Raw genomic sequence first — 17,805 nt, 5'->3', positions numbered from 1 at the left:
ACGATGACGCTCACAATTTCTCACTTTCTAGATCCGCGTTTGCTAGAGCGAACAGCATTTCTTAACTTTGGCCCGGCCACGCTCCACCATTTATTTCATTTTATTATTAATATTGTGTTGGATGATTGTAACGAAAACTCTGCTTTTGTGCCATAATCCATAAAGCTCGGCTTTTTCATCCTAAAAAAAGGTGATTCTCTTTCTTTATGTGTTATTTCCACTCCAGGCTGGAAATATGAAGCGAGCAGGTGTTCACACGAGAAGCCAGACCAAAAAACAAAAAATTTGGACAGGTTGGCGAGGTGAGCCACTGGTTGTCTGGTTTCAGTCTCGCTGCTTTTCCCTTCTTCTGCAACTTACGATCAGAATTATGTTGTATGATATGAATATGATGATGCTTCCCTAACTAGGAAATTCGCATCCCGACAATCCTTTTGAAGAGGAATTTGGCAGTTTAAGTAATTCTGGTCAAGGTGTCTGGACGAAACTCAGTAAAGAAGTCACCTCAAATTTAGCGGGCACTGTTGTATCGCTTGCTTCATTTGCTGATGGTGATTATAAACACTAGCTTTGCAAAATTTTATCTATGTCTATTTGTTAGTACTTCATGATTGAGAATTTGGAAATGCCATCTTGTGCAGAAAACACCGTGTTTTTTGCATGCACCGGCATAGTTATCGCAAACAAGCCAACTGTGCCAACCATTACAAGCTTTCTGACTTCATTAAGTTTGGTTAGATCTATTGATGATGATACCAAGATCCTTCATGATATGACGGTTGGTACTGCCAACTTTTTTTTGTACACTATTGCTTGGTTATTTAATATCATGTTAATCATTCTGCTAACCAGGCTATATACTTGTTGCCTTGCTTTATTGATGCAGATTGAAGTGCGCCTTCCGGATAACACACTTGAACTGGGATGGTTGGAATTCTACGATTTGACATACAATGTCGCGGTTATCAATATCGCTCGCTACCATTCTCTAAAAGTAACATGTCTAGATCATCAGCGGCAATTTGAGTCTCACAGTAAAGTAGTTGCCGTAGGGCGTTGCTTCAACTCAGGAAAATTAATGGCCACAGCTGGGAAGTTGACTGAAAATCCAAAAGGAACTTACCGGGAGGAGCTTGCCATCTCCACATGTAAAATTACTATGGTGCGGTGTTAATTTCTCACTTTCTATACATAGTGAAAATAAATAAATAACTGTGTCATGATATGCATTGGACTTTTTTTGGGTGGGGGGGAGGGGCAAAATACTCCTTTTTTCAATTATACAAACTTTGTTGAGCATCTCTACGTCTTTGTGCTTGGCTCACTGTCACTTTATTCTTTTCCTAGACTGGAGTTGGAGGGCCCCTTGTTGATTTTAATGGGGATTTCATCGGGATGAACTTTTATGCTGAGAAAGAGACTCCATTCCTACCAAGGTTTAAAATTCTTGAACTCCTGTCGCAGTTCAGGAAAACAATTCAGTGGTGGTATGTCCTCCATACTCACTCTGATTGCTTTTCTACCCTTGTCCTCCATACTCTCTTATTAGTTTTTGTGCACATGGGCCACACATGCTTAGGAAAATAAATAATGGTGGAAAGCTTAATCAAGAGTGACATTATAAAAATCTCTCGTGTTGTTAACAATACATTAGTGGCTTCTTATGACATCATACTGCAGCTAACAACATGCATTATATAAATCTCTCGTGTTGTTGGAAAATTTGTTGACAAAACATTGTGTTAACAATTCATGCATTCTAAAAGAATGCGCAGGCATTTTTCATAGAATATGAAATCACATTGTTTAAGTTACTGCATACGTTGTACAAGGCTAAGAAGAGTTAAAGGATGATCACAGCTTGGTATGTAGTCAGGAGTCTAACATGCTCAATTACTGTAATACCGAGCGAATGAGAACTATTTAGCAGAGAAATTAGTGCCATGCACTTAACACATGGCCTGATTTGCAAATAAACTTGACTGAGTACATTCTATTCTGGATAACGGCAAACAACTAGTCTAACTGAAACATTTCCTGGATGACCACAGGCCATCTGTTCCGCTTCTTGCAAGTTTATTATTCAACCTGGAATTTCCAGGAAGCTGACCACACATCAGTAGACATACAAAATGAATAAACTAAGTACATAAGAATAATTCCGCTCATCAATAGCCGAGGTTTGGTGGTACTACCAATCACACTGAATGTCAAACAGTTTCTGAAATGCGTTGTTTTGATGTTTTTGTAATTCTTGCATCTGGTAGGTGATCTGCATTTGACAACATCTCCCTTGATAACAAATTAGTTGTTTGTGACAGTCCATACTACAATTGTCATGATGTCTCGCAGTTGCCCTGTACTCAATTGGGACTCTGGTGTCCATGTTTAAGCTATTAATACTTGTTTAAATGATAAGGTAGTGACGGTTCCCTGGTAGGTTTGGTATAATATTATCTCCATTTTATTGTTTTTTGTTGTCGCTCACCACAACATGCATGGGAAAAGTTTTCCACTATATTAGGCTACTCATATTTAATAAATATTTTTGTCTATACAATAATCAAACGCAATAAATATTTAGGTTTTAGGATTTCCCCATTGTTTTGTTTAGCGCAATCTGACCCCAGTCAACAATTTTCCTGATTTGTCCCTTATAAACATTGAAATTTGTATTGTTGTTTGGTATCCATGCATAGATATCATCCATGTTTTATTTTTTGTGGATTTCTCTATTATTCCGATGAGTTTATTGCATTCTGCTGCAGGGCTACAAATAAGGAAGGACCTGGTAGTAAAATTGAAAGATTTCCCAGACCTTATAAGCCTGATTCAGAAGGTGAGAAAAACACCTTAAGATTGCTAAATCGTGCGCAATCATCACATCACCAGGCAATTCCTCGCCAGAGTCACCACCAATGTTAATTTTCAACAATCATTTGTAGAATCTGGGTACATACTTAGTTTTATGGTTGCACCTATTATCATGCTAATAACATACAGCATATGATATGCTAATTAATTAGTTCATTCTAAGTACTCCAGTGTAGTATATGAATATTAGAATATACTCCTTTCCTTCATACTGCTTTTCAGTGTTCTAAATTCTGCTTATTTCCCTTCTTCAATCTTCTCCATTGTAGACAGCTCAAGGAAGGGAGAGAAATTTAAGGATAAGAAACCTTCCATATGTACTCTCTGTGATCCAGAATGTCAACCAGGTTGGGTCACTTCTAATGTTATAATAATTATTGATCATTGTTCACAGTCATTAATTGTTTCACCCCTGTGGCACCAGGACTCATGGATAGATTATTATTAGAGCGGAAGTCTTTATGGTCTGGGCGGCCAAGTTATCCTTATTTTGGTGAGTCATTGCTTGCAGTTTTCCTGACCATCATTATACATGGGGTCATCAATCACTTAACTATGTTGCAAAATTCAGGTGTTGCTACAAAAAAAGAGCTGAGGTCCAATGGTTCTCCCCTCCCAGTTTGGGAGAATGGTGAGTTCATTCATGTCCTTTTGATATTTACTCTTTTCTGTTGGAACATTTGTCATCTGACTGGTCTATCCAGCTCCCCTCCACTACTGAATCTTTATTGGTTTTGCCAGTGGGCATGCGTTTGCTTAACAATTTTGAAGAGAAATTTAGTGAAGATATCTGGGGTAAACTCGAAAGAAACGTTGCTTCAAATATGTCTCAAAGTGTTGTCGCATTGGCTTCATTCAGTGGTAATTATATTCATTATAAGCTCGTTTACTTTCAATATTCTTTTTCCATTTTCTTCACTAAATTATCAGAATCATTACTCTTGTAGGAAAAACAAGGTGTTTTGCTTGCACAGGCATATTCATAGACTGCAATGGGTCCACTACAAGAGTTCTGACCTCGGCAAGTTTGGTTAGAACTTCTGACAATGAAAACAAGGTTGCTGATAACCTTAAGGTTGTTACTCTGCTAATAATTGTTTAATTGCCCCTTCTACTTATTCATGATATCACTGGTTTAGTCTTACCATATCATTAATTGCAGATTGTAGTGTGCCTTCCAGACAATCGTCATACCAGAGGGACATTGCAACATTACAGTCTACATTATAACATTGCCGTAGTCCACATCAAGAATTTCTGCTGTACTCAGACAACACAAATCGATAACCAGATGCTAATTAAACCTCAGAAGGAGGTAGTAGCTATAGGGCGCGTCTACCAATCAGGCAATTTAATGGCCACAAGTGGGATCGTGATTGACAAACCAAGTAAGCTTGGTTGCAAAGAGCTTAAGATTTCCACCTGTAAAATCACCAAGGTACGCTGTGTCTTTTCGTGTGGTGGAAATAAATAGTTGCATCAGAATGAGTAATTAAATCCATCACCACATCTGTATAGCTTACAAATACTGTCTTTTCCTATTCGTTACTTTTGTGTGTGCTAGGCTGGGATTGGAGGGCCTCTTATTGATTTTGATGGAAATTTTATTGGCATGAACTTCTATGGCTTGGAAGAGGCTCCATACATACCAGTGAATATAATTATAAAAGTCTTGAAGAATTTTGATGCACAAGGGTATGCTTTCTATCTTTATGTAATTTTTTGTACAGTATGCAGGTGTCTTGCGTGTGCATAATATTCAATCTTGAGGAAGTTTAGTAGCCTCAAAAGGACATTTGTTACCATTTTGATCTTCTTATACTGAGCACATTAATTAGAAGCTTGAATAGAACTGCTGTGCATATGATAAATAGCATACGACACTGGTACAATAAAGACCATCCTGTGGTTGTGGCCGACAGTTGAGCATGTCTGGTTGTGCGTACATTTGTGATTATGGAAGTATCGTATCGTATGTCTCATAGCATCACTCTAACCTGGAATTATAATGGTAAATATGGGTTGGTTTTGGTTGTTAGTTTCAGGTTAGTTTTAATTTGGAACTCATGCTAGTTCTTAAATCCCAACTTGCTTTTGCGGTTGAACCATTCCGCCTATTATTGTTCAGATATATGAGTGGTGAACTGATGTTGCGTGGTTTTGATCTTGTCCTCACACGCGTGTGTTTCTTCTTGTATGTAAAACTATTTTCGGCCTGTTTGTAGGACTCTTGCTAGAGACGATGATGATAGCCCAAACAGGTATTGTTTATTTACTACACATTCAATAACACTGCTATATATATTATAGCTTATTTATGTTTTACTCTGGACAGATGGCCCGTGCCCAAGCCATTTTGGTGCTATCCGGAGTGGCACGAGCTTGAGGAAGGAATAGATGTGGAAGAAGAACTTAAATATCTGCGGCAGCGGCAACAATTCTAACCTGATGAAGTGTATCTCGATGCATGTGCGCCTATCTTTGCCCTCAAGCTGCTGATCCAGTTGAAGCACAACCTGATCCTGTCTAGCAAGTATGAAGTGTTTGTAACTTAACTAATCTGAAGCCTGAAATACTAGTTTACGAACGTACGCCTCTTGATGTGATGGACCTGTACTAAGGCTGAACTGGAGCCGTTAAGAGATGGTTTGCGGGAGACCGTCGTATTTTTTGCTACTACTAAGTTTGCTTGCAGTTGTGGTTGTGATTTTAAGGTACAGTGGTCAGCAGTTGTCTTAAGAAACATTGGTGCAACTCTTGTTCATTTGGTTGGGTGCTTTGTCAGCTGCATGATGGCCGTCTGTCTGCCTTGCTCGTGTTGAGAACACGCGCAAGGTAGTGGATGGCCCCACACGCCGACCTACTCTATTTGCTTGCTGCTTTTATATGTGTGACCGCTGTGTTTCTTATCACATGAATGGAACCAGAAATATTTTACTTTTGGAATTTTCGTTACGGATCCGGTGATCAACGCCTCAACTTGTTTCAACTTCCACTCGATAACATTTTTGAGTATTGTCCATTTCAGCAATAAAAGTATTTGAACTGCGCTCATGGATTTTCAGCACTTGTTCGTACAAACTATTTAACTTTGGGGGAATACAGAATACTGCAAGCCTGAAAATTTTCTTCCACCTTTCTAATTTCACGCAACACCCAGTCGATTAGCGTGGGCTCTGTTTCTCTGCGCGAGGTTTGATGCCACTTGGAGAAGCTCTTTAATGCCAGTATGCTCTGTTATTTGCTGTTAGCATATTTTTGGAATTTTAACTCGGTTTTCATATTTGAAAACTACTATTGTGATATTGTTTTTGTTTTCAATGAGAATGCCCTGAAGATAGCTCTGTATTCAGGGTGGATAACATGTTTTGAGTAACATCCATTTTGGCAACAAAATCATCTGAACCGCAACTCAAAGAATTCTCGGCACTTCTTCAGCATCTATGAAAATGATATTAGATGTGACAGAACTATGCATTCAGTCACACCAGCTCACAGCCAAACCACTGGTTGCCCAAGTCAGCTCAACATGCCTAGCTAAATTATATGATGGACATATGAGCAGTGTTACATGTGTGTCTCATGTCTCAAGTCTATTTTCAGTCTTTTTCTTTCTTTATTAAGACAATAAAACCTAAGCATCACCAGCACAATCTTACACTGGGGTATGTAGAATGAAAAGCCTATAGCTAACCAGGTATGTAGAATGACAGAGAATTCAGACATCCACATAAGTGGGAAAGGAAACAACAACAGAAGTATAAATTAACCAGGAGAGGGAGAAACTGGATCACAGCTCAACTTGACTGGATAATCTCACTTCACAATCAACCAAGTAACAAAATGTGACGCTGTTATATCAAATTGGATCACAAATGCCCTGCTACTACAAAGATTGGACCACAGCAGCACACATAGTTACATAGTGAAGGAGCTTGCAGCGAAACAACACCAACCAAATGCTACATACAATGTTTAAACGGGCAGACTACTAGAAACAGTCAAGGAGAAGCTAAAGCTACACAAGAAACCAACAACAATGCTCTGGCTGCCTTCCTTCATGTTCACACAACGGCCCTGCAAGATGATGATTATGCATCGCAATGTCAAAATAAGGCAATCGTCAGAGATTATGCATGCTGGAATGAGAGTGGTATGCCTACCATCAAGTCATACGATTCTCAGGGTGAAGGAGAAGGCTCCATATCCTCAGGTGGAGCAAATTTTTGTTCACCAAGAAGTCTAATACGTTCTAAGACATCTGACATAGGCTAAACAAAACATAAACAAAAAAGAATAAGCATTGCAAACATCATAAGATTACATTATATTGATACCAGAAAACACATTACCATGTTATCCCCTCCTCCACAAAATTTTGGAAGGGTAGCAGTTATATACCCAACATCCAAGGCCTTAGTTACACCAATATCCTTAAAAGATATACCAACAAGTTGCCTTTGCTGATTGAAAACAGGTGATCCACTTCGAGAAAAAATGGAAGGTGTACAATCATGTCCCAATTTTTGATCTTGTTTCTCTACATGACTGTTTACAGACATATTAGAATAGAAACAAAAACAAAACATTGACAATTCAATTACATTGTGCAAAAAACTTACGTCACACGGCCGTCAGTTAGATCATTTTATAATCGCCCTGATACATCATCGACCTGATATCCATACATCTTAAGTTTTTGGTTCCTCATAGTTTGAATACCAAAGTGGGCAGCATCTACAGTTCCAGCATGAACACGACAGTAGAAACCAGCCAAAAAGCCATGTCTTTCCATGCCGAGGTGTTCAAGGTCTACCCTCATATCATTGGGAAAAGCAATTTCATATCTGTACTTTTGTGCCTCATTGGGGAAAAGTAACCCCTTGTATGCTATTATGTGGCAAAACCCTCCACCAGAGACCGTGACTATGCCCGAAATAACAGCAATTGGATTATTTGGATTTTTACCTTCCCTTTCATACATAAGAATCGGTATCACGGACCTATGAAACTGCCTATGATGGTCACCATTTAGTCCATTCAGCGCAATAGCATCCTATTACATAAAAAGGGTTGCTAGACATTAGCTTTCACGGTAAGAGAATTGACAGAAACCAAAACATACAAAGAAAAATGAGAGAGAAAATGACAATATATTCACCTCAGCCATGGTAACCACTTTTTAGTTTATATTCTGCAGTGCCTCACACGAATCTGTACATTAACAAAAAAAGAAAAGAAGACAGGCATATGAGATTTAATTCATCAAGAGCCCCAGCCATAAAACCAGTTATCAGTTTTGCTGTCTACCCATGGAATTTTGACTTTTTTTCAGAAACAACTTAATTCTATTCATAAGGGTTATATATTTCGACTTGAACTACAGAATCTGGTAACACTACAAGATTAGCAACCCCCAGGCTACGGATGCAGCACACTTCGCTATGCGTAGTTTTCTACAAAACTTTGTAAAGATTTAATCCCCCCCTCCCCAATCAGCATGAAAACATGGCAAACATCGTGATATATAAAGTATAAGAATATTTAGAAAAAGCAAAATCAGGTGAAAGCAAGATGCCAGTAGGGACGGCAAACAAATAGGACAGCTACATCGAGGCAAGAAATCAATGCAAGCAGGCACGACTAAAAGCCCGGTCGACTTAGCAACACTTTGACAAAATACTAGAGGACTCGAGTCTGAAACTGCTTACAATTGGTTCAGGTCGACGGATCTAGAGCGTATGAGGCACTCGGAGGTCGCCGCAGAAGGCTGGATATGCCGCTGCGGCAGAGGCGGAGGCGGCGCGGTTGGGAGCAAGGGGTGAGGGGGAGGCGGAGGAGGGCTAGGGCTACCGAAATTTTACGGCGGTCAAGAAGGATAGGATTTTTTTTGGACGCGTCTAGTGGGTGGCCGGCCGCCCTGGGATCGCTAGCCAGCGGCCACCCGAAAAAGGAAACCACCTGGTCCCCCCTCGAGCGAAAGAGGAAACAGTCCCCCGCTCGCCCACGTGGTCCACCTGGTCCCCGCCCGTCGGAGCAAAAAAGGCAACTGCCCCGCCCACCAGCTGGCCGCGGGATCACGTGCACCCTCCTCGCCAAACCATGCCCCGCGGGATCACGTGCACCCTCCTCGCCAAACTGCGCCCTGGCTATCTTCTTCTTCCTCACGAAAGAAGGAGGATCTGCCCAGGTTGCAGAATCCACGCCATCGCTCGCCCCCATGCCTCAGCCCCACCGACGCTGCCTTCTTCTTCTTCTGCACGCCAGAAACAGATCCAAACGCAATCGCCCCCAGCCCTTCTTCCTCCTCCTACATAGCCGCCATGGGAGCCCCAAAGTAGAAGGAGCTGCTTCAAGATCTAAAGGGCAGGGTGGTCAGAGCCATACCAGGCAGTAAGATCGAGCAGGTAAGCCCCCTCTCCACTTCACTTCCCCCTTCTCCATGGATCCATGGAGAATCTGCTTCAAAAAAGAGGTGAATCTGGCACATCACACCAGATGTTAAACATGCTGGATGTGTTAAACATGCCAAAAACTACCACCTGGATGTGTTAAAACAAGCCAACTAAAAACGAGTTCTCTGGCCAATTAAAACATGATTAAAGCCAACTTCTAGTTATTGTTTGCAAAAAGAACAAAAAATTGACTGCCCAATGCTTTGTTGAACATGTGCAACGAAAAATTCATAAATGTGCAACTGAACATGCATCCCAGCCAACTGAACATGTATCCTGGCCAACTAAACATGTATCCTGCCAACTAAACATATATTTGGCAATACATGTTTCTGAGTGAACACTTTGGAAAAAATGTAGTATATGTGGAAATAAAAAACATGTTTTCTGGCCAACTAAACATGCATGTTGGCCAAAAACTGATGACCAACTAAGACATATATTCTAGGCAACTAAGACATCTATTCTAGCCAACTGAATGCATTAACTGTCCAACTGAACATGCATGTTGGCCACAAACTGAAAAAAATGCAACCTGGCCAGCTGAGACATCTATTCTAGCCAACTAAAAGCATTGAATGTCCAACTGAATATGTATGCTGGCCAAGTGGAAATCCTGGAAATTGAGACGTCTATTCTAGCGAAAACCAGAAATCTGTAGTGCAACAGGAAAAACATAGGAACTTTTGTCCATGGCTAATGAAGCCACAAACCATATTAACATATTCACACACGTAATCTTGTCCCACGCATATATTCTGGTCCCACACCTATTGCAAACCATATTAATATGTTCAAATATACCAGATCTAGAACCATATTAACTATAATCTGTCCTCCAATTCTTCTTTCTTCTTTCACCTGGATTTTCCTTCTCAAATGTAGCATCCAATTATGTGCAGAAAAATCTGAAAAGAGCTCCTTGCGAAACGGAAACCTACAGATCATTGCAACAAAACAAAAAAGGGAAAAGGTAAGAAAAACTCTGTAGCAAAAAGAAGTCATGCTCTTGCCAGTTATTTACTGCAAACTGTGCAACTAACATAACAACTCTGTGCAAACAAAAAAAATTCATAACTGTTATAATAAAAGATTATGCTATGGTCATGTTGCTTTTAGGTTGTTTGAAACACAGTTTTTCTGTGGTTACCAACTGATGACATCAATTTCTTCTTTTTTTTATATGTGTAGGGAGTGTGTGGCAGCATCCAAAAACAAAGGGAAAAATGCTTGATCTCAATGAGTTGCCTCCAGATCTCAATGAGCTTCCTCATGATATGGATCAGCAGCAACCCAGCATACAACAAGGAAACTGGACAGAAAATGGTCGATCTGTTTACTACACGCAGGCAAGTCGTGATGGTAACCCTACGGGCCATGACAATGTGGCAGGCCAGTCATCAGCCCGTGGTGCCCCTGTAGTGGTGTCTTTATAGTCAGAGAGCCATACTCTTGATGACACAGGAACCGAGGCAAATGTTCCTGGTCCAACCAGGACTGAGCTAGGAGCTCGGGCTGTTGACGGAGCTGTGCAAGTAGAAGAAGGAGAGGATGAGGCTGGTTCTCAACCTATGGAACCCTATGTTGGCATGAGGTTTGACAGCCTTCAAATTGCTAAGGATCACTACAACAGTTACGCACTACGGATGGGTTTCTCTATCAAGATGAACACCTCTAGACGGACACACCGCACCAATGAATTGATAAAACAACAGTTTTGCTGCAACAAGTTCAAGAAGCCCAAAGCTGATGATGGAGGAGCTGAGGCTCCTCCTTACCTGGACCCTATTCCAGATCCAACATCTGTTAACATTGATGAGGAGATGGAAGAAGAACCTCCAATATTTGCTGAAGAGGAGGCTGGTACTAGTAAGAAGAAGAAGAAGTGCAAACGCGAGACAATAAAGCAGACTGAATGCAAGGCGAAAATGTTAGTGAAGCTGATAGATGGGCGATGGGAGGTGACGCACTTTGTTCGTGACCACAATCATCCGCTCGTGAACAAACCTTCATTGTCCAAATACTTGAGATCCCACCAAGGCATCTCACCTGATGAAAAGGAGTTTCTGCGCATCTTGTATAACTGCAACTTGACTACAGGTGTGGTGTTTTTCTATATCCCTTGAAGAATTAAGTTTCCCTCTAGGCAGTCCAGTGTGCAACTGTTATGGTACTACTGTGCAACTGAAATGGCTTAACTATGCAACTGCTGTCCAACTTCCCATGCTTTTTATATTTCACTTTTGGTGCTTCTTGTGCAACTAGATTGTCTTTACTGTGCAAATACACAATGTCTTGTATGCAAAAACTGCAAAGTGTTTTTAAAAAGGTGCAGCTAGGTGTCCATTTCCTGTGATTATCTTCTGTGCCAACACGTGTCCTATTACTGTGCAGCTGGATGTGCGCATTTGTGCAACTAAAAAAAAGGATATACTGTTTGTTTTTGTATTATGCAGGACGAATGATGCATGTAATGGCAGAGTTCTATGGATCTGAGATGATGGTGCCGTTCGGACCAAAGGCAATAACAAATCTTTGTACAAGTTTCCGTAGAGATGACACAAAGGAGGGTGATCTGATTGAGACAATTGCGCACTTCAAGGATATACAAAAAACCGATCCAGACTTCTTCTATAAGGTGAAATATGATGAAGAGGACAGAGTTGTCAACATATTTTGGGTGGACGGCTTAGCTCAAAAAGCTTATGCGGAGGCGTACCACGATTGCATATCGTTTGACACCACCTACATGACCAACTTGTACAATATGCCGTTCGCGCCCTTCATAGGAATAAACCGACATGGCTAATCTTTCATGCTGGGTTGCGCGTTTGTGAGGCAGGAGTTGGCATCGAGCTTTGATTGGGTCTTTGGAGCATTCCTAGAGGCTATGGATGGCAAACCTCTTGACAACTTCATCACCGATCAGGATGGTGCGATGAGGCAGTCAATACAGAGCATCTTTCCAACCACCGTGCACCGTTGTTGTCGATGGCACATCATGAAAAAGGCTCAGGAAAAGGTTGGTTGGTTGCTGTGCCGGAATCCAGGACTCTCTGATGATTTCAACAAGTGTGTAGACTTCAGCTTCACTATAGACGAGTTTGAGCAGAATTGGGCTGGGTTAATGATGAAGTATGAGGCTATGGCACACACACACTTTGAGAAGTTGTACGAATACAAGTCAACTTGGGTGCCGTGCTACTTCAAACACAGGTTCTTTCCCTTCCTCTAGTCTACACAGCGTAGTGAGGGGTTCAATGCCGTCCTCAAAAGATATGTGAACCCACACAACTCAATGCTGAACTTCGTCAAGCAATATGAAAAAAATACAGAACCACATCCTTGCCAAGGAAGGCTGCAATGATTACAGGACACAACACCTTGAGATTGAGTTGTGGTCCAACTTCCCAATAGAGAAGCAAGCTTACAAAACCTATACTAGAGACCTTTACCGCAAGTTTAGAGAAGAGTTTGAGCTGATTGGACGTTATAATGCATTCCAAGTTGGTGCTGATGCGTTTGAGCTCAGACCGAACCAGGAATTTGTTGCGAAATATGGTTCTCGAAACTACTTGGTGCAGGCAAGGGTGGAGGAGGGTTCCTATTTGTGTGAGTGTTGTAAAATGGACAAGGACGGCATCCTCTGTTGCCACATCCTCAAGGTGTTCACCCATGTTGGCGTTGATGTCATACCGGAAAGGTACTTGCTAAGACGGTGGACACCTACTGCTGTACCTAGTGCGCCAGGGACTGGTTATGAGCAACCGGATGAAATGCCTCCTCAATCAAAGAAGCAGATAAGGGAGAGGAACATGATATACGATTTTCAGAAACTAGCAAAGTTTGCGAGTGGTTCTGATCCAGCACAAGCTATTGTATACAAGCATATGCGTGCAGCACGTACCGAGATCGGCCACCTGAACAAGTCCAAGAAAAAGAAAAAACCGACTGCTGCAACGGGGCCATCAGATGATGGCAACCCTCGAGGACCTCCTCCACCTCCAGGCAGCAATCAGGGGGATCATCATCCAGGTAATTACCTGCCCCAACTCCTGATCTAACTAGGTGTGTAACTTCAGTTGCACACATCATTGTGCCCAGTTGCACACACCATGGTAGCCACTTGGACAGAACATACTGCCTAGTTGCGCACACTGTGTTAGTTCAAGCATCAAGATAACACAGCTAACTTATTTTTCCAGTTATGCATATATGTGATGTCAACCCTCAAGGACCTCCTCCCCCTCCTGGCTGTACACGGCATCCTCCGCCACCTCCTCCCCCGCATGCTCCTCCCAATGGCCCTACAGGCAGCACTCAGGGGGCTCGTCGTCTAGGTAATTACCTGCCCCCAACTCCCCATCAAACTAGGTCTGTAACTCCAATTGCACACATCATGGTGCTCAGTTGCACCGAACAGGCTACCTAGTTGCGCATGCTGTGTTAGTTCGAGCATCAAAAAGATAAACACAACTGACTTGTTTGTCCTGTTCTGCCTATAGGTGATGCCAACCCTCAAAGACCTCCTCCCCCGCCAGGCCCAACTAGCAGTGCCCTTTGTGCTACTCCCAATGGATCTACAGGCAGGACTCAGGGGGCTCATAACCCAGGTTAGTACCTTCACCGACTCCAAAACAAAAACTAGGGTGAGTGACTTTAGTTGCACATATCATAGTGCCCAGTTGAACAGAAACATGCTGCCTAGTTGCGTGCGCTGTGTTAGTTTGAGGATCAAGCTAAAAATCTAACTTGTTTTTCATGTTCTGCCCATAGGCGACTACAATCCAAGTACCATGACAGGCCGTGCTACTGCAGGTGTTTTTTTCAACTTAACTTGCACACAGCAACCAGTTAGTTGCACAAAATGTACTGTGTGGTTGCACAGAACATCAGTGCTGGTTGCACAATAACAAAAATACTAAACTTTTTATATGATTATTACACAGGTGATCATGACGGTCCTACTGCCCCGTTGGAGGCTGCATCCCTTGCACAAGCTTCTGATGATTTTGTGCCCAGGGATCCTCCAAGGTCTACTACAAAGGGTAGGGCAAAGAGTCGACGGTACAAATCGGCGCTGGAGCTACACCCAAAGAAGAAAAACAAATGCAGCCAGTGCCAATCTACAGAGCACACTGCTGGTGTGTGTCCACAGAGGCTCCTGTGATTCTGTTTCCTCATTTGTAACTTTGGAACAAAAAAGGAAAATAATGATGTCTTTTTTAGCAATGTTGGGACCAAGTGGACACATTCAGCATCTATGATTCCTCTTTATCTAATTTATGCTGCTTGAATTAGTTCATGCACTGTGTAAAAAAAAGTTGCTATTTGTGCCTTTGCTGGCAACTGGTTAAATATTTAGTTGTTGAACAATTGTATATCCAGTGCTCCTAATGTATCAACAAAAGTGATGATATTGAGTTGCAAACGCAATTACTAGCAGTGTGCAACTACAAAATCTACTTAATAAAATTGTACAAACCAGCAACTTCCTCCATGGAGCAGAAAAAAAATAGTACTGACCTACTCCTTGTCGTATCTCAGCAACTTCCTCCATGGGGCGGTGTTGTGCACGCTGGTGACCCAATCATACGTCAGCTTCTTCCTGATGTTGAGTACTTCCTTGGGGTCGTAGTTGGGCAGTTGGCTACCATTCCACTCGGTGGCGTTAAGCAGTGCGAACAACCCACACTCATTTCTGCAAAAAATGGGCAAAAAAATGTCACATAAAATTAAAACCAAATAATTGGGTCAACTACTTATGTCCTACTGTGCAACTGCTTGTCTTCTACTGCAACTCATTATGTGCCACTGTGCAACTACTTATGCGCCACTCTGCAACTAGCTAGATAATCCATTAGAAACTCATAAAAATGATAAAACAGATTGAAGACTAGTACTGTGTCTAAAAAATACTAAAGATTGCACATGTAGAAAAATTTAAAAACTACAAAATGATTGTATTTGATTGAGAAGGAATGAAATGGTTATTGTCTTACTTGCCAAGCTGCTTTGGTACGTCAATGTCAATAATCTGGAAGTGCTCGATGCTGAACTTTGGGTAATGCTTCCTCCATAGCTGGCGTACTGCCCCCGCAATGGTAGAGGCGTTGTTCATCAGCTCAATGTTGTCCAGCGTCCTGCTTGAATCAAGAACTTCGAAGTGTCCGTCCCTCAAGTTGACACTAAAGACCCAATAATGCCTCCCTCCGTCCTTATCGGTTACATCTGCGCACTCGAGCACCGGCAGCATGACCTGCAAGCATGAACGATTTCAGACACAAATACAAGATGTAGCTAAGAAAAACAGTAAAAGACTTGGTCAAGTTAAAAACGGGTTGCAACAAGTATCTGCCAACTAGCAGATGTGTCATGTGCAACTGGACATGCTGTGGGTGCCAACTAAAAAAAGATTGATGATGTGGACACAACACTCACCAAGTCTTTCTTGTCGAGACGGTTCTTGTAATCAAACTTCTTGTTCATCTCATTCACATTGTGGATCCCTTGCTGTAATTTTATCTGCAGAGATTATAAAACATGGCTCAAAACTCCTTAGTAGGTGAAAGGCCTCCCTCAAATGGTCAACGAAAAAGTGCTACAGAACAAAGATGAGGGTAAAAAGAAGGTTTTGGAAAAACTTACAGAAAACCTCAGTGGCATAACAACCTTCTTTGACCCTTCTGGTAAGTTATCCATTATGTGTAAGATTCCAGTCTCAATAACAATTTTTGACAACCATTGAACCGGCTTCATCGAATCAACTAACTCCTTTAAAGAAATGTAGAAAGCACCATACCTGATTATCTCAGGGCTGATTTTTTTTGAAAGCAAATAAAAAGACAAGTTAGCTCGAAGGGTCACAGCAGCAAAAAAAATGTGCATGAAAATGAAAAAAGAACAGTGTGCAACTAAAAGCCCTGTTCTGTGCAACATACTATGCTTTCTGTGCAACTAAGTGGCTGGTACTATGCAACTGAAAAAGATATGTATGTAGGCTGTGGGGAGTTAGTTTACCTGGTAGCTCCATCATCTGCTCCTTTGTGATGCCTGACCCAATACAAGAGGGCAGCGTAAAGCTTGTTCACTACCTCATTGGTGTTGAAAGTCTTGTTCTTGTTGTAGTCGATGAATGGAGACCTTTGAGATGCTGCGGGCCTTCTTACCCTCCTCTGTCTTCATGCAAGAGGTGTCCCCGAAGAACTACTCGTGCCAAGTTCTGGTTCTGCGCATATCGGGGTGTGGCAATTCTCTGGTGAACCAACATCTAGTTCTTGAGCTATTGCCTTGCCAGCATCAGCAGCATCACATCCTTCATTCACAGCTGCTGGGTCTAACTCACACCCATCGATGCTGATCACACCGGCTTCCGCTGTTTCTGCTGCTGGAGCAGGTGCTGGAGCATCACCATCTATGCCGAGGTCAAAAGATGGTGCATTGCAGAACCTGTCACCATGATAAGAGTTTGATCTTCGTAAGGGTTCAAGGACCAGGGCATCTTCTTGCGGCACAAACACGGGTGCATCATTCACTGACTTGGTTCGCAATAGTGTTGTAGTTGGCGGCCTTGGAGGCTTGCACCTACTTATAATGTCGAACACCTCCTCTTGTGTTAATGGTTGCTGAAAGACAGCTCTTGGGGACGGCACTTTGATAGTTGGATGACCTCCTTTTGTGTTTGGCATTGAAGCATCTCTATCAGTAGGCACCTTGGGACTTGCAGTTGCAGTGGTGCCTTCCTGGCCAGCTGTGGTGGTTTTGACTGTGACCATGCTGCTAACTGACACATCAGTTGGCACACTGGTATCTGTAGTTGGCATCTTTCCAGTCTGAGTTGGCAGCAACCTGGCAGAACTTGGCACCCCTGCATCAATGGCTGCGGCTCGCAGCTCTCTCTCGTCTCTGAACCCCAAATCTTTTGTGGCATGTTCCCCCTTTGCACCCCTGGCGAACTTGACAATCTTCTGCTTAGGTGGTTTTGGTGGGACTGTTGAAAGAGGAGTCTTCCCCTTGATCTGTTGAACTTCTCTGACATTGGTTGGCTCTCTGCTCACTACTGTTGGCATATCAGTTTGAAGCACAGATTCCTTGACCATATTTACTTCAGCATCTGCACTCACCATCTTCTCCTTGGTTTGAGGCAACTGCAGATTCTTCTTAATTGAAACTGCTTTACGCTTCTGAACCACGTGAGGGTTTGCCGTGGATGCTGCCTTGCTCTTGCTGGAGCTTAGGTCTGGGAGCTGCTTTAAATATTCCTTGTATTTTTCCTTTGAATGAACCCAGTCAAGACCCTTTCCTGCTTCCTCCATGTCAATTTGATTCTTTTCAGCATCAGTTGATAAGAACAGGCTCTTGTCAATGGCAAAGTTGATCTTCTCACACATATCTTTGTCGCTGAAATCTGGCACGGGAAAGGTGGTTGGCAAAGCTGGCTTCAAGTTGCAGAGCTTGAACATATCAATGCTGCCCT

General features: G+C 42.2%; 1 protein-coding gene, 1 long non-coding RNA gene and 1 pseudogene across 2 annotated transcripts; 2 read left to right on the top strand and 1 right to left on the bottom strand.

Moving 5' to 3' along the window:
* Positions 1–220: 220 nt before the first annotated feature.
* LOC125547840 lies at positions 221–5,550 on the top strand. The gene is made up of 15 exons (XM_048711595.1): positions 221–302; positions 411–551; positions 642–778; positions 887–1,162; positions 1,348–1,487; positions 2,769–2,839; positions 3,144–3,221; positions 3,299–3,367; positions 3,446–3,505; positions 3,616–3,735; positions 3,822–3,949; positions 4,037–4,312; positions 4,439–4,569; positions 5,100–5,135; positions 5,210–5,550. Exons 1-15 carry the CDS (start codon positions 236–238, stop codon positions 5,316–5,318), a joined length of 1,839 nt encoding a protein of 612 aa, XP_048567552.1. The 5' UTR covers positions 221–235; the 3' UTR covers positions 5,319–5,550.
* A 1,502-nt stretch (positions 5,551–7,052) lies between these two features.
* On the bottom strand, positions 7,053–8,686 carry LOC125547839. Its single transcript, XR_007300803.1, has 4 exons — positions 8,586–8,686; positions 8,036–8,088; positions 7,497–7,930; positions 7,053–7,422 (listed from the first exon to the last, which is right to left on the bottom strand). It is a non-coding gene; the product is annotated as an uncharacterized LOC125547839 (long non-coding RNA).
* Positions 8,687–10,555: 1,869 nt separating this feature from the next.
* LOC125546594 lies at positions 10,556–14,519 on the top strand (annotated as a pseudogene).
* The last annotated feature ends 3,286 nt before the right edge of the window (positions 14,520–17,805 follow it).

The sequence above is a fragment of the Triticum urartu genome, chromosome 3 (assembly GCF_003073215.2).
Source record: "Triticum urartu cultivar G1812 chromosome 3, Tu2.1, whole genome shotgun sequence".
In the NCBI taxonomy this organism is placed as follows: domain Eukaryota; kingdom Viridiplantae; phylum Streptophyta; class Magnoliopsida; order Poales; family Poaceae; genus Triticum; species Triticum urartu.
Note: the sequence above shows the minus strand (reverse complement) of the source record. Positions and strands in the feature narration are given on the sequence as shown.